The sequence below is a fragment of the Rhineura floridana genome, chromosome 9, assembly GCF_030035675.1.
Source record: "Rhineura floridana isolate rRhiFlo1 chromosome 9, rRhiFlo1.hap2, whole genome shotgun sequence".
NCBI classification, from domain to species: domain Eukaryota; kingdom Metazoa; phylum Chordata; class Lepidosauria; order Squamata; family Rhineuridae; genus Rhineura; species Rhineura floridana.
In genome coordinates, this window is record NC_084488.1 from 7,991,783 (window position 1) to 8,008,742 (window position 16,960).

At 42.3% G+C, this 16,960-nt stretch overlaps 1 protein-coding gene across 4 annotated transcripts in view; it reads right to left on the bottom strand.

The window, feature by feature from the left end:
- Positions 1–16,960, bottom strand: part of FAM184B (family with sequence similarity 184 member B) — a 123,868-nt gene that overhangs the window by 11,842 nt on the left and 95,066 nt on the right. For 3 of the 4 annotated variants that reach the window (XM_061583473.1, XM_061583471.1, XM_061583472.1), the window contains 6 exons: positions 9,524–9,630; positions 9,248–9,377; positions 6,838–7,050; positions 5,469–5,622; positions 3,781–3,881; positions 2,644–2,828 (listed from right to left, as the gene is read on the bottom strand). In XM_061583473.1, coding sequence (XP_061439457.1) covers positions 2,644–2,828; positions 3,781–3,881; positions 5,469–5,622; positions 6,838–7,050; positions 9,248–9,377; positions 9,524–9,630 — 890 coding nt within the window. Of the gene's footprint in view, positions 1–1,563; positions 1,711–2,643; positions 2,829–3,780; positions 3,882–5,468; positions 5,623–6,837; positions 7,051–9,247; positions 9,378–9,523; positions 9,631–16,960 lie in introns of all 4 variants that reach the window. The other variant, XM_061583474.1, reaches the window with a different exon arrangement.

The window sequence follows — 16,960 nt, forward strand, 5'->3', positions numbered from 1 at the left end:
GCACTAGCTGTAGCTTCCGGACTGTCTTCAGAGGCAGCCCAACGTACAGCGCATTACAGTAATCCAAACGTGAGGTTACCAGAGCATGTACAACTGATGTGAGGTCCTCCTTACTCAGATAGGGACGTAGCTGGGCTACCAACCGAAGTTGGTAGAACGCATTCCGAGCCACCGAGGCTACTTGAGCCTCAAGTGAAAGAGAAGAGTCTAGAACAACTCCCAAACTATGAACCTGCTCCTTTAGGGGGAGTGTAACCCCATCCAGGATAGGGTATACATCCATCATCCGATCAGAGAAACCATCCACCAACAGCATCTCAGTCTTGTCAGGATTGAGCCTCAGTTTGTTAGCTCCCATCCAGTCCATTGTCGCGGCCAGGCAACGGTTCAGCACATTGACAGCCTCACCTGAAGAAGATGAAAAGGAGAAGTAGAGCTGCGTGTCATCAGCATACTGATGACAACGCACTCCAAATCTCCTGATGACCGCACCCAACGGCTTCATGTAGATGTTGAAAAGCATGGGAGACAGAACTGACCCCTGCGGGACTCCATATTGGAGAACCCACGGTGTTGAGCAATGTTCCCCAAGCACTACCTTCTGGAGACGGCCCACCAAGTAGGAGCGGAACCACTGCCAAGCAGTACCTCCAACTCCCAACTCCGCCAGCCTCTCCAGAAGGATACCATGGTCGATGGTATCAAAAGCCGCTGAGAGGTCAAGGAGAATCAACAGAGTTACACTCCCTCTGTCTGTCTCCCGACATAGGTCATCATACCAAGGCCGTCTCAGTGCCAAAACCGGGCCTAAAGCCCGATTGAAATGGATCTAGATAATCGGTTTCATCCAATAGCGCCTGGAGCTGGCCAGCAACCACTCGTTCCAAGATCTTGCCCAGGAATGGGACGTTTGCTACTGGTCTGTAGCTGCTGAAATCTTCTGGGTCCAAGGAAGGCTTCTTCAGGAGTGGTCTCACTACTGCCTCTTTCAGACAGCTGGGGACCACTCCCTCTCGCAAAGAAGAATTTATCACCTCCTTGGCCCAGCCAACTGTCCCATCCCTGCTAGCTTTCACAAGCCAAGAGGGGCACGGGTCGAGTACTGAAGTGGTTGCACATACCAGTCCAAGCACCTTCTCCACGTCCTCGAGCTGAACCAACTGAAACTCATCCAATAAAACATGACAAGACTGTGCTCTGGACACCTCACTAGGATCAACTGCTATAAATTGGGAGTCTAAGTCCTGACGAATGCATAAGATCTTATGCTGAAAGTGCTCAGCAAACTCATTGCAGCGGGCTACTGATGATTCAACCATGTCCTGAGGGCCTGCATGAAGTAGCCCTCGGACAACCCTAAAAAGCTCCGCTGGGCGGCAAAGGGATGATTTTATAGTGGTAGCGAAATGTTGTTTTTTTGCCGCCCTCACCGCTCTCACATACAGTTTGATTACAAGCACTAACCAGCGCATAACTGCATCCGTCAGGAGTTCGCCTCCATTTCCGCATTCTGGGCCGCGTTCCCCTTACCTGGCACGTCCTTATGCCCATAAAGCCACGTACTCATTTTCCACGGGGACAATCTTTGCACAAAGAAGGGCTTGTGAACTACTGAAATCGGACATGACATCTTTAAACTCCTTATGCCGATCTTGTTTCAAGACATCCATTTCCTTTTTATGTTTGATTATAAGCTCATCTTTCAATAAACTTGAGTAGTGATATAAAAATGTACAATAAAAATAACTACAAATGACACAATTGTTAAACATACTGCAGTGGTTGGCAGAGGGAATACATTATAACATTTCACAGATCAAGTAATGTTCATGAAATACCATTCATATTTCAATTCACAGCTGAATTGAGCAATAGAAGGTGCAGGTTGCCCACTGGGGGAAGAAATTGGCTGTTCATTTTGAGAAGGAAGGGGTAACTGAGCAGCAGTTCTGCAAGTGTCTCTATTGCTTTAGTTAAGCTGGCTGTGAGCCATCTAAACAAAGAAAATTGTCTAGACTGAGGGCAGCTTTGAAAATGATGATGTTGTGAAGGACAGTGGAAGCACATTTTCCCCATTCTTCCTGTTCCTCCATATCTCAGCCTCATTTCAAACACAACATTCTCTCTCTCTCTCCCCCACCCAGGACACGTCTTTGCATTGGGCAAGGGACAGGGAACTTGTAAATCTCTCTGATGTGGGAGGTGCACTTTCATTTTGGGGCAGACTACAGAGATGCCATGGACCAGGAAGCAGGAGGTGCTCACGCTGTTCTCTCTGCCCCACTATCACATCTGAATTGCTTCAACACTGACTATATCCAAAACATTGAACTCTATTGATTCCATTACAATTTTGCAGTTGGTGTACCCAAAGGGTGATCCATGGAACACTTTGATATTGATTGGCAATAATGTTACTGGGCAGCCACTTTGAGGAGAGTGTGGAGGGCCAGAGTCCCACCTCATAATACATCACCCAAAGAGACATGCAGCTAGACCAAAGGCCACATACTCCTGTCCCCACTCTTAAAGTGTCCCACCTCTACAATGGCAATTGGGGACTACATAGTACTTGACCATGGAACAGCCAGTTGTTGTTTCACAATAATGCACTGCAAAAGAGGCATAATATCAGTGTGAAACCTTCTCAGTTGACTCTCCCTGTCTTGAAGATGTCCAGACGTTTGCTTCTGTAGCTCCACATTTACACTCAGCAGATCCTTTGTGTCCTTAAGAAGGGAATTCTCCTTTTTGAGGCCAGACATTTCACTCTGACATTTTTCCAGTTCATCTCTGAGAAACTTTATTTGATTCTGGTGATTTTCTTCCTAAGAAAAAGAGCAAATGTAGGTACTTGAAACTGACATCTGCGCATTATGGGTGCAGGTTATACCATTTCATTTAGAAAATATAGACAAGGAAAGAGACCTAATTTGGGAGCCTTTTCCTGAGCAACAGAAAAGATCTACAGTTTGTCCTTGTCAATTCAAAGCACATGTGGCTATATCAAGTACTATCTTGGAAGAGTTTTCATCTTTAAATCAGAGATAGCCAATGTGGTGCTCTCCAGATATGGTTGGTCTACAATTCCCATCACCCCCAACTATGACCCATGCTGGCTGGGGCAGATGCAATTTGTAATCGACCAACATCTGGAGGGCACCATGTTGGTTATCCCCACTTTCAATTATCATCAGGGTTGAGTACATTCAATGATTCCATGGCCATGAAGAAAAGTGTGTGGTAAAGGGCACAGGATTCAGCTTCCTGAGAGTCTCAGCTTTCATTTAACTACAACAATAACAAGCAAATTACTAGCCCTCATGGCTATGATGGTCGGGCTTGAAAATGTGCCTGTAAGCAACGGCTAGTGACATCTAATATTCCAAAGAAGTCACTGAATACAATTTCTAGTGTTCAGTGTTCCCAATGGCTTCTTGACTCTCTCATGTCCAACAAAAGCTCTATCAAAAATAGCAAGAGGGATCAATTGCATTTTGTATACAGGTTAGAGAATTTGATTCTTGATGAAGAATTTGAGTGACTTTGGTGTAGAATTTACCCACACACGCACACAGACAAGTGCACCATACATACACTCTGAAGCCCTATCAACAGTGGCATGTTTATTATCACAGGCATATGAAAAAGTATACTGACTGTCTTTTTATCTGGGTCATAAAAGATAATACATTCTATTCCTAAAAATCAGTAAATGCAATGTAAAACCTAAAACAAGATTGTGGCATCTAGTCAATAACAGAGAAATAAGAAGCTTGCCTCTTGCCTCTTTACGGCCATCATATTCTTCAGTTCCTCTTGGAGTTTGTCCTTTTCTTTATTGTTTATCTGTTGCTCAGACAGCTCCATTCTCAGAGAGTCTAGAAACAAATACAAACTCTCACAATAAGAAGAAATGTTGGCAAGTTCTTTTGAACTAGGAAGATGCTTGTAGGTGAAACAGTTATATATATCCTAGTAAGTCATAAATGGACATCAAAGGAGCAGTAAAGAATGCTACACGCATGTGCGCATTTGCACACACCACATCTAGTAAACCCAGATAGAGATGTGCATCCAGAAACACCTCTATATCCATGCTGGCTGTCTGAAGCTTGTTTCTGCACATAGATCTTTCTTGCTACATCAGGATTATAATATTACGCTGACACCAATTTTTTGTAGGGTTAATTCTCCTAAACAAAAGCTGTCGTTTCAGAAATAAGTCTTTTCTCCAAATGAGCAGGGCTTCCCTGGGATGGGGGGAAATAATTGTTTGCTGTGAAAAGGTAATTCCCTTCTCTTGTCAACAGACAAAAAGACTGCACTGTGCATCATACTGCATATCCTCTCCTTAGAAGTGGTGGTGGCCACTTGAAAAAAAGAGGCACATTTTCATTCCTACTCACATGCCCCCTGAAAGACGGATGAAATGGAGAAGAGGGACATTTTGTGTGGACAGAAGATTTTGCAAAAAAAAAGAGTCCCCCATTTCAACTCTTCCCTTGACTATGTATTCCTTTGATAGTTATTATTAATAGACAAGTGTCATTTAAACAAAACAAAACTTTATGAGAAAATCATACCGAAGGCTTATTCTCACAACCGCTTGAACATATTGTGTGAAAAGCCTGCCCACTGTGGTTCCTGATCCAGGGTAAGCCAGCCACTTCCACCAATTTCCACATGGAAGATTTGCCTCTCAGCACATGCTGGGAAGTGTTATTTCCTCTCTGTTTCCCAAAACATACCAGATGCCAAATGTTGTGCATGGCGATACATGCAAAGAGCCCGAGGCGGGCTGGGTGATGACAACATAGTTGGACTTTTCATATGGGTGTAATAGGCTGAAACAATTGCAAGTTCTCTAGAGTTTTGTTTCCTTCAAGTCTGATTTAAAGCTTCCTTAGAAACAGGCAGAGAAAGTTTAGGGGATCATACATATTTCTTCCTCTGTTGTTTATCCATTCTTGTCATCTCTCCTTTACTTGCTAATCTCCTCCAGAGGAGCTGGGGAAATTTCTATGAAGAGAGAAGATAAGCAAGGATAAACAACAGAGAGAGGGACTCAGTGGGCTTCTCTTCAGTCGAGTATTGCAGCCAGGTCTGATTAATTTGACATGTGAAAATCATAGGTTGTGGCCTATAACTGTTGCGTCGGAACAAATATTTGTTTATCAGTAATGTGAAAGAGTAAGCACTCTAGTTTGACCCACGCTGAAAAAGGAAAACACACAGCAAACCTTAATATGTCTTTGTAGATTGCTTTGCTAGAGACCATTGCAGTGGCTCATCAGAAGTTAAGCTAATGCAACAGCTGGACTTTGGGATTAGAATTCCCATGACTTAGTCAGAAGCACTTGGATGGCTGAAAGGCAGCTGAGTTCCCAAGTGGCGAGAAAAGGGGAACTATGGAGTGATTGGTGCATAGTGCTCAAATTCCCTCACCATGGCATGGTTTAGTGTACCTATCAACAGTGACTGCGGCTTCTGCATCCTCTCAAGTTCACGTTCTAACTCTTCTCTTGCCTTCTCTTCCAACGCCCGTATTTCCAGGCTGTGTGACTGCTGTTGGACCTTGAAGCTGTCGTGATATTTCTGCTTCCAGTACTCCTCTGCCTCCTGTGACCAAAGAAAAATGGATTTAGGCCTTTATCACAGTTTCAGTGCTAGGACTATTCCAAGTCATTAGTGGGCAGATATCTTCCTCCTTACCAAATGGGGTGATTTATGTACGCCTTCATCTTATTATTGTTACTACTGTACTGTAAGCCTAAAGCCAGAGATTTGGCTGAATATTCCAAATCAATATGGGAACATCAACTTTCCTAACCTCTGCAGCTCTTGGTCTGTCAGTTGTGCCCACTCAGTCTTTCATAACTGCTTCTCCTCAGACTCCTTCCTTTGGCCTTCTCTTCCTCTGAATAACTCCCTCTTCCAACATCCCTCTCTTAGGTCCCCTGACTCAGGAACTTTAGACCCACCCCACCCCACCCCTTCTGCTTTCCTAGGCCCTTTTCTATCTCTAGGCTTTCTGCAACCTCTCCTCTGCTCTGGCCTCTGAGCAGCTTCACTAATGACAGCCAGAGACACTTCTGCCTGATATGCACCTCTGTGACATCAGGTTAGTGCAGCCAATCACACACACACACACCCATACAAGAAATATAGACAAGAATTATGAACAACACAGCAGATTTATAAGAAATAAAAAAACCTAATGAAAAACTGAAATATAACACTCTAAACAGCAACAGAATAGGGCACATAGTTCCTGGGCACAAAGGAACTGGGTAGATTTGCTCTATATTTGCTAAAAAATTAAAGCAAGAAAATCAAATCTTCAACAGAAATGGCAATGTCAATATTATTTGTTATTGGCAACAAGGTAAAGATTTAATCATCACAAGTAACCTATCACTGGTTATATACTTACACCATTTTCTCCAGTTTTTATTTTACCTGTATTCAGTGCTTTGTGTGTGTGTGTGTGTGTGTGTGATAGTACCAGTACAGAGTATTGTTACCTCTTCCTTTGGCTGCCCATGGCACTTTTATCAAGATATGAGTATTAGCACCACATTTTTACCCCCAAAAAGCACTGCCTGTACTTATTCTGAATAGACATGTACAGGAATACACTATAAACCTTCCAAAATCTTTCATAGCCAAATCCTTTTATGCATACCACATGTTTTTCTGTCCCTCTCTCTCTATTCAAGATCACAACTGCTATGCCCTGAAGCTGGGATAGTATTTATGTGCAACCTTGTACCTCAAATGGTTAAGCCTCAGATTAAAGAAAAAAGAAGTCAGCGCTGTCAGTACAAATCTAACCTTGAGCTCTTGATTTTTGCTTTTCTTCAGGAGATTTATGGCTCTCTGGTGAGATGCCTCCAGCTGTGCTTTAATATCTTGGCTTTGCTTAATGGTGTCCTGAAGATCTTGCAAAAGCTTCTCTCTCGCTTTACTGGACTGCAGCTCCTGTTCTTTGAGGGTGTCCCTGAAAGCATTCGCTTGCTGCTCTAACATTTGCTTCAGCTGTGTGACCTTCAAATATTAGAATCCAATGGGATACAGCCATTAACTACTGCAGTTACCGACTTAATATCATTACAAGTCCTCTCAAGCATAACCTTACAAAAGAAACTATCCCTTATTATTGAGTTCTTTGAAAATGTGTTCTCCGATAAGTTAGACTCGCTTGTTTCCACCAATGTTTATACTATATTTAAAACAACCACGTCAAGACCAGAAATCCCCACCTGGCAAGCAAAATGTTAAGCATGCTTCAAATACATTGAAGTCAATGGGATTCAAAGAACTGACTACACATTTAAGTTACAAAGATTGTAATAGGTGTTAAGCACATTTAACTTTCTCAGGATTGTGCTCAATGCCTTCAACAAAATCCATGGAAGATACTCATTACTACAGGCTAGGGTTGTACCCTGTCTGAATTTTATCCAGTCCCTCCCATCCATTCCTTCTAAATGAAGCTGGAAACTGGCAGGAGTCTTGATCAGTAGTAGCAAGACTGCTAGTAGTGGGTTCCAGGCATCTTACTTCTCCCTTGCCAGAAGGGATTGCTCCTGGACTGCTATTTGCTTCAGCACTACCACTGTGGATGACCAGAAGGTGGCATCAAGTTACCAGATCAGCAGGTGCCAGGTGACTCAAGGGACCAACAAAGTTGTTCCAGGTTCTATAAAGCTGCAGATTCTGGCTTGAATCCTCAATCTGAGCAAATTGTGCTTTCAGAATGCCCATTCCTGCTTCACTGTTTATCTAGCAGACCACCAACACTGACAGACAAGCTATGTGTTATCTAGCAGGTGCCACTCTCTTCTTGGAAATATGAAGTTCCCTCTAATTGCAGAGACCTCTGGGAAGCCCTCTCATTTCCTGATGGGAAGGGTACCTACCAGGTAAAATGTGTGTCTTGAATGCCGCTTTTGTCCTAGGCAGTACTACTTACTTGGCAAGAGGCACCGCCCAATCCAAAAGCAGAGAACTATAAGAGTAATGATCAATGCATTTAGCTAGAAAAGCCATAGCCCTCCCTCCAAGACATGTCAGCACCCAAGAAGCTTGCCAGGCAGAGTTTGGTCCCATAGGCTGAAAAATCCCTGGAGAGAGACCTGTTGTTTAATATCAGCATGTTTAATTTCATTTTACAACATAAAATTGGACCATTGTTGACATGACTTTAACCTGTCAACATAACCTGTAGTTGACTACAGTGAAAACTAAGTCAGTGAAAACTAGCTGCTTGATAGAAATTAGGAGTCCTGAATGTAAGAATTTAGAGTTGCTCATTAGGTTTGCACAGCCTGTTGCAAGGTTGCCCCAGGTAAATGGGAGTGTTATACACTTTGACATCTAGATCAAAAGATGAGTGTTATATCCCTTTAAGAAAAAGATCGGTTTTTTTCTTTTATTCCTATACTCCAGCCTTTCCCAACCAGTGTGCCTCTGGATGTTGTTGGACCACAACTCCCATCAGCCTCAGCCAGCATTGCCAATGGTCAGGAAAGATGGGAATTGTGGTCCAGCAACATCTGGAGGCACACTGGTTGGGAAAGGCTGCTATACTCCCAATGAAGTCTTCTCAAGAAAGCCAGCCAAGCTTTACTTACAACAGCTGTCCTTATGCCTGTCTGCGTGATCAGACTTCCATTCTGATCTGAACTCCACCCTTTCCCAACAAGACCTGTGTTCTGTTCTCCATCCAGCAGTGAAGCCAAGTTATCCTCAAAGTGTCCCTCTCTGAGAAAATGAAGGGTCACTCTGGAGGCCCCTGCCTGGGGCATCCTCTCATATCCTAATAGGAGAGGTGCTTGTTAGGTTCTTATTTATCCTGTATCATGTCTGTCTCCTGCCTGTTCTTCAAGGAACTCAGGGCAATGTATGTGATCTTATTTCATGTTATCCTTGCAAAAACCCTGAGAGGTAATTTCAGCTGAAAATCTATAAGTCATCCTTCATAGCGGAGCTGAGATTTGAACATGGGTATTTCTTCCATTTGTAGAGCCAGGCTCTCCTTGGCCTGGTTTCTGTGTGTCCATGCACACGCATGTGCACACACACAATGATAGCACAGCTGAAGGCGGAGGGCTCTGGATCCCATGACTGAATATGTTTGCTATCGCTTCTGTATACCATGTACTATTTGCTTATGAAAACGGCCTGCTGTTCAAAGGAATGAATTTGTTATGAAATATCAATACAGAATTTGCCACTGTACTTGAGCTTGCAATTCTGTCTTTTGGTAGTACCATTCCTCTTGCAAAGCTCGTTTTTCTTTGCTTTTCTCCTTCTGAAAATGCGGAAGGGTCTGCCTGTCTTCTCTTTTTGATGCACCTCCAGAGTCCAACCTTAAAGAAATAGCATTTGTCTTGTTAAGAAATGAATAATAATGCATTTTGACAGAATAATTAAAGGCTTGTCAAGCACAGGGCTATCCTCCTTATGAAGGTGATGGTCTCTGGGGATGGATTAGGACTGCAGCCTACCCCCGTACCGTGATTTCTCTTCATTTTTGGCACCCAAAGGAGTGGTTAGCTGCACTCTGCCTTTTGCTCTCTCTTTAAGCTGTTTGGAAATGTCTTGCTGTTGTACAAATGCATCCTGGGAATAAAAGATAAATGCAAAGATAAAGCTTCAGGCAAGAAGAGTTATTCTAATGCAGAATAATACATCATTCTCTCCCCACCGCTACACACACTTTTTTGTTCTCCATTATAATTTTCCTTCTCAGAGAGTGAATATGGGGAAAAATATTTTCAAAGTACTAGGCTGACATTTCAAGGGAGGGGTGGGCGGTTACAAAGAGAGGTTCCACTTTTCCCCACTTTCTTTTATTAGCAGCTCTTGATCATACGAGGAAATCTTTCCCGCCCATTTCTCCCACTTAGTGACATGTAGGCGCTTTTTGCCTCATCCCCTTGGTTGGTTGTAGTGGTGGTGGAGAAGAACAGAGTGAAACCCTCAACTGGAGCTCAAGCCCCAGTGCTGTAGGGTTCCTCCCTGTGGGAATCCACACTTCAGTTCCCTTTATCTTTCTCCGATCTGCCCCCGAAGACTAGAGCAAGAGTGACTGCTTCCACCTGACTCACTTTTCTTCTCAGACACACATGGGGCAACAGAGTCAAATGTGTTTTTTTTTCATTTAGGCAGGCACATAGCCAAAAAAACAGCTTCAGGTACACTGGAAGGCGGCAAGGGAATCATGAATCACAAATGCAAACTAAACAGGTAAGTCATCTAATGTGCATGAGGCTAAGCCAAAATTATCTATCCAGTGTTCAACTATGTTCTTGAAAACAACTTCCATTTTCATTGGGCTAGAGAGATTCAGTGATACTTTATTGGGCCCATCCATACATAACCTCAAAATCCACATTTTCCATATTTGGTTGGTGATCTCGAGATCCATACATGTTCTGTCTGTGCTCGGATTTATTTTTTAAATCCCAAATTTTCAAAGCTATGTGCACTGGTGTTAATTTTTTTGGGTCTAATTTGCATCTGCCTTAGTCACACCCCTTAACAGTGATTGGCCCAGAACGGTACTTTGCTTTTCCCACACTTTACCAGAAGAGTGCAAAAATGTATATCTGACTTTTTGAATTAACATGCACACACAGGTTTGCCATGTTTTCAATGAAGTCTATTGGCCTTTGTTTGCATAATATCACAAAACAGCTTTTAAGTGAAAACGCGATTCACTAAACATTTGATTTTGATTGCAAAAGAGTAGTTAAAAACAACAACAATGCCATACAGCTACAGAAGCCAGAAGGAGGAAGTACTCCGGTTCCGTACCAGAAGTAGGAATGAACTGTAAGGAAGGAGGAGCAGGCGTGGACAGAGGGTGGGATCTAACATCATCTGCCCATAATACAAAAAAGTGGGGAAAGACATGCTAACTACAGAGGTTACAGCAGTTAATAACCGGGACAGAAAAAATAATCGGTTTATAGCAGGGTAGGGGAAGTGCAGATTTAACTAGGAGAAAGTCCACAATGGCAGGGAATGTCACATGGATGCCGGTGAATTCATGGACACACAAGGGGTTTAGATAGCAGATTAAAAGGTGTATTGGATGGGCCCACGTATCTGTGTTCTGCATACAAATCACTGCTCACAGGAATCTCAGCAGGAAGCCCCAAAGAGCTGCTGCTTAGAATTCCAAGGAGCATTCCATCCATAAAGTCAAGCTAATCCAACCCAACTGAGCAAACTTCAGGCAGCACCCCCTTGATATAGGCTGGACTGCCTTCAAGTCGATCCCGACTTATGGCGACCGTATGAATAGGGTTTTCATGGTAAGCGGTATTCAGAGGGGGGTTACCATTGCCTTCCTCTGAGGCTGAGAAGCAGTGACTGGCCCAAGGTCACCCAGTGAGCTTCATGGCTGTGTGGGGATTGGAACCCTGGTCTCCCAGGTCCTAGTCCAACACGCTACCCACTGGCTCTCTGATATAGCCTAGATCAACATTTTCAGACCCTTGATCCATCTTTATCCAGCACAGGCATTATGATACCTCACTTAATCTTTTTTATTATGAATATGTATGGTAATGCTGCTGGTGCAACCCACCTCAGGTCAGGCTGGAATCCAATGGTCTAGATAAGCCCCCCCCCGCCAGCCTTTGTGGTTGCAGGGGCAGGTTCCCTGTGAACAGCATTCTGTATCAAGGAGTTGGATGAAAAAATAATAGCTAAAGAGTAAGCCCTGTTGGAGCAGACCAATGGTCCATCTAGTCCAGCAGCCTTTTCTCCTGGGTATTTTATCTATCAATGAAAAAAAACTCATCAAAAACTATTGACTCAATTCAGGTCAGCCATAATATTAAATAATTTAAATAAAAGAATATAATGCAAATATCAAACAAAGGTGAAATTATCATCACTATATATTTAGGGCATTAATTAATCAGGCCAGGTCATGTGATCAGCCAGACCAGGTGATTTGGGCAACCCTATAACTTCCTAAACAAACAGAGAAGTACAGACATGCATTCCCATATTATATGCAGCACCCCATAAAAAGCCATAATCTATTTTAACAGTCCAGGACAGCAAAGTCCAATTCCTTCACAGCTACTGTGCACAGTTCAAGGTTCTGCTTTAAGCATTTAAAGCCCTAAACATCTTGGGATCAGGTTACCTAAGGGATCGCCTTACCCCATATATTCCTTCCTGGGCACAGCTGAGAGTACTGCATACCTCTGAGGTGCATTTCGTTTGTACTAGAAACAAAGCTTTTAGTATTGCAAGTCCAGCCTTCTGGAATCAATTACCAAATGAAATTAGACAGACACCTAGTATCTTTATGTTTAGGTGGTTATCAAAGACATTTTTGTTTAAGAAGGTATTCCCTGAAGTGTGACCCAGTCATTTTATGAAATATTAATTGCAGACGTGGGCTCCTACTGGGAGGAAGGGTGGGATATAAATCTAATAAATAAATAAATAAATGATAAATACATAAATTGTAGAAATTGTTTTATTGTTTCTAGAGTCTGTAGTTTTTGTATTTTATCTCATTTTATCTTATTGTACATCATTTCAATAGCTATGAAGCAATGTATAAATCTAATAAAATACATAAGAACACAAGAATAGTATTGCTAATTCCCCAAAATCAGCTTTTCCGCAAATACATATGTAAGACATTTGTCCATGCAAATATATGCACTAGCAGATCTGCTACCATACTCCTTCGTTGTTGTTATGTGCCTCCAAGTCAACTACGACTTATGGCGACCCTATGAATCAGCGACCTGCAAGAGCATCTGTCGTGAACCACCCTGTTCAGATCTTGTAAGTTCAGGTCTGTGGCTTCCTTGATGGAATCAATCCATCTCTTGTTTGGCCTTCCTCTTTTTCTACTCCCTTCTGTTTTTTTCAGCATTATTATCTTTTCTAATGGATCATGTCTTCTCATTATGTGTCCAAAGTATAGTCCTAGTTAATAATAGAGCTGTTGTATTTTACACTCATTGTAGTTAACAGTCTCTACAGATGGCGCCACATAAAATCCATTGCAGTAGCCAAAATGAGACATGACCAGTGCAAGGATAACTGTAGCTAGGCTGTTTCTGTCTAGGATGGGTCAGTTTTCGCATCAGGTATTTCACATCACAAAAGGTATTCCTCTTTTAATTTTTTAATTCTTCTTTTAATTCTTGCTTTTTAATATGTTTTTAAACCTTGTTTTAAAAATATATGTTTTAACCCTTTTTTAAAGATGTTTTTAAAGCTTTATAAAAAAATGTTTTTAAAGATGTTTTGTTTTAAAGTCTGTTTTTATGATGTTTTAAAGTGTGTTTAATGCTTTTGTTTGCTGCCCTGGGCTCCTACTGGGAGGAAGGGCGGGATATATAAATAAATAAACAAATAAATAAATAAATATTATGTGCCTCTTAGACCTCCAAAGATTTAAAATCACCCTAAAACTCCAAACTTTTTTCTTTCAGGGGAATGCAACCACATCAGGAACAGACTGAATGCACCCTTCCAGCCCAGACAAATCACACATCTACAACACATCTATCTTGTCTGGATTGAGCTTTAGGTTCTGGGCTCAGTTCAGAGCAGCAGTCTCTAACATCACCTTCTAGAGCAAACGATCCAGTCAGAAATGGAATCATTGCAATTCTGTGTCTTCAGATCCCATCCCAGACAACTGATCCAGAAGGATACCATGGACAGTGGTACTGAATGCCACTGAGAGGTGCAGGAGAATCAACAAGGTATCATTTATTCATTCATTCATACACACTCACGCTCCCTTCTTTGCATAGGTCACTTGCTTCAGGGGAGCCACATCAGTTTCTATACCAAACCCAGGCCTAAAACCAGTCTGAAATGAATCTGATTAATCAGTGCCATCTAATAAGTGTCATCAGCTGTCCAAACACCTTGCTCAAAAAGGGCATATTAGTGACAATTTGTTCTCATGCCAAAATTAAAATTAAAAAATGCCCATCAGAGAAAATAACTGAAGAAAATAGCTTTTAGGAACAGCTATTTTTATTTGCCTTTAAAAGCTTTTAGTAGTATTTGGAGTCTGAGCAATTTGCTTTTTCTCCTAGCTTTAACTGGTGTTTTTAGTGTTTTATCTGCTGCTTTCTATTCTGCTGTTTTTACTGTTGCTTATTACACTTTAATTTTGTATTTTAATGTTTTTGTTATGTTAATTTGGGTGCACTGTGCAAAAGGTGGTATAGAAATTAGCTGTCTGCATAAATAAAATAATTAAGCAAAGCAAGTAAGCTATGAAAAAAGGATAGCGATTCCAATTCTGATTATACAAGAGGAAAAACAAATCGAAAGAGTTTGGAATACTTCTTTTTCCTTTCAAAATTAGCCTAAAGGCTGGTGATCCTTTTACTCTCCTTTCTTTGTGTAGGTGTGAAGCACATTAATGTTAATGCACCCCTGGGTGCTTCTTCTTCTTTTGAGTTCTGATAACAAAGTGAGCAGATGTTACACAGAATAACTTAAAAGCAAAATGTTAGGAATCAACACTTCATATTTCCCTAGTTTAAAAGGGGAAAAAACCCTTCCTGTGAATTAAACATTTATGGAGAAAATTGAGTATCTGAACTCCAGTTGTGCTTAGTAGGTTACAAAGGTACCAGGAGAGTAATCAACAATTCAAAGTACTCTGAATGCCAAGAGTAAGATCAAATTAGCTGAGCAAGTCAAACTAAACCTGGAGGTAGAAGTGTTAGAGAAACAGCTGCTTGTGATGTGTATGTTCATCTCAATTTTGCCCCTGGTAAACAGATTTTGCAAGTTTTTATATTCTTTAAAAAGCTTGCAAACCCTGTTTGACCAGAGGCAACAGAAGGCCAACATAAATGTGTGTGTATACTTGAGCTAGGCAGAAGGTAAGATGATATCTGTCTGGTGGACCACCGCCTAACTGTGCCTCTTCCCCACCCAACAGGGTGCCACTTTGCCAAGAGTCCAAAGTTACATTGAACTGTGTATAAAAACAGGACTGTAAACTTTTACCCCACCTTCTTTCCTCTCAGGAGTGAATTTCCCCCTACATTTGCTAGAATGTTGAACCTTCTTTAGAAAGATGTCTTGTAAACCAAGAATCTTGGCAAAGTATCCATAAGCCAAGACTGACTATGGATTAAAAAACTGACCTTACATATAAAAATGTTAGTTATAATATTTCTATCTACTCCATATAGTCTATGCTTGATGTCAGGCCAAAATGTGTCTTATGTGGCCAAGGAAGTTATTTATAGTTTAAAATTGTGCTCCAGTTAGAACTGCATTAGTGACAGCGCGCTGCTTAATCTCGGAGGGAGAAAGCCTGTTCCATTTCAGTGCTCTCAAAATCATACTCTCAGCAAAACGCAGCCTTTCCTATATACTCTGTGGTGGCCTCCTAGTTGTGAGTATTCACATACATTTGAAAAAATGAAAAACTGTTATTGTTTGTGCTATTCTCCCTCATAACTGGACTGGTACCCTGTGCTTGGGCTGTTATGGCAAGAAACTATGGCTTCCCATAGAAAACAGCACTAATAATAATAATAATAATAATAATAATAGTTTAATTTATGTGTCGCCTATCTGGCCGATGGCCACTCTAGGCGACGTACAAATCAGTTGCAGTAAATGCAGCACAATAAAATACACATAAAATACAATATAACAAGGAAACTATAAATAGGAATGATAACAGTTCAGAGTAATAGGCAATTAGTCCTGAAAATTAACCCTCCCCGGAAGTCCCGAAGGCCTGTCTGAAAAGCCAGGTCTTCAAGGCTTTGCGGAATACATTCAGGGAAGGGGCATGCCGAAGATCGTACGGGAGGGAGTTCCAGAGAGTGGGGGCCGCCACTGAAAATGCCCTCTCTCTAGTCCCCACAAACCTAGCTGTTTTAGTTGGTGGGACTGAGAGAAGGCCCTGAGTGGCTGATCTTGTCGGGCGGCATAATTGGTGGCGCTGGAGGCGCTCCATCAGGTAAACTGGGCCGAAACCATGTAGGGATTTAAAGGTTAGTACCAACACCTTGAATTGAGCCCGGAAAATAACTGGAAGCCAGTGTAGATCGAACAACACTGGGGTGATGTGTTCCCGGCGGCGACAATTTGTGAGAAGTTGAGCCGCAGCATTTTGTATAAGTTGTAATTTCCGGACCATTTTCAAGGGTAACCCCACGTAGAGCGCATTACAGTAGTCTAAACGAGAGGTGACCAGGGCGTGTACTACCAGTGGGAGCTGATGAACAGGGAGGTAGGGTTGCAGCCTACGAATGAGGTGTAATTGATACCAAGCTGCCCGGCTCACTGCTGAAATCTGAGCCTCCATGGACAGCCTGGAATCAAGAACAACCCCAAGACTGCGGACCTGGTCCTTTAGGGGCAGTCTTACCCCATTGAACATCAGGTCAACATCTCCCAACCTTCCCTTGTCTCCCACAAGCAGCACCTCAGTCTTATCGGGATTCAACTTCAACCTGTTCCTTCCCATCCATCCACTCACGGATTCCAGGCACTTGGACATGGTCTCCACAGCCAACTCTGGCGAAGATTTAAATGAGAGATAGAGCTGAGTGTCATCCGCATATTGGTGACACTGCAGCCCAAATCTCCTAATGATTGACCCCAGTGGCTTCATATAGATATTAAATAGCATGGGAGAGAGGATAGAGCCCTGTGGCACACCACAATTGAGAGGCCAAGGGTCTGAAACCTCCTCCCCCAATGCTACCTGTTGATGCCTATCGGAGAGAAAGGAATGGAACCACCGTAATACAGTGTCTCCTATTCCCAATCCCTCCAGGCGATGTAAAAGGATACTGTGGTCAACAGTATCAAAAGCCGCTGAGAGATCGAGGAGGACAAGAAAGGTGAATTCTCCCCTATCTAATGCCCTCCTCATATCATCAACCAGAGCGACCAAGGCTGTTTCAGTTCC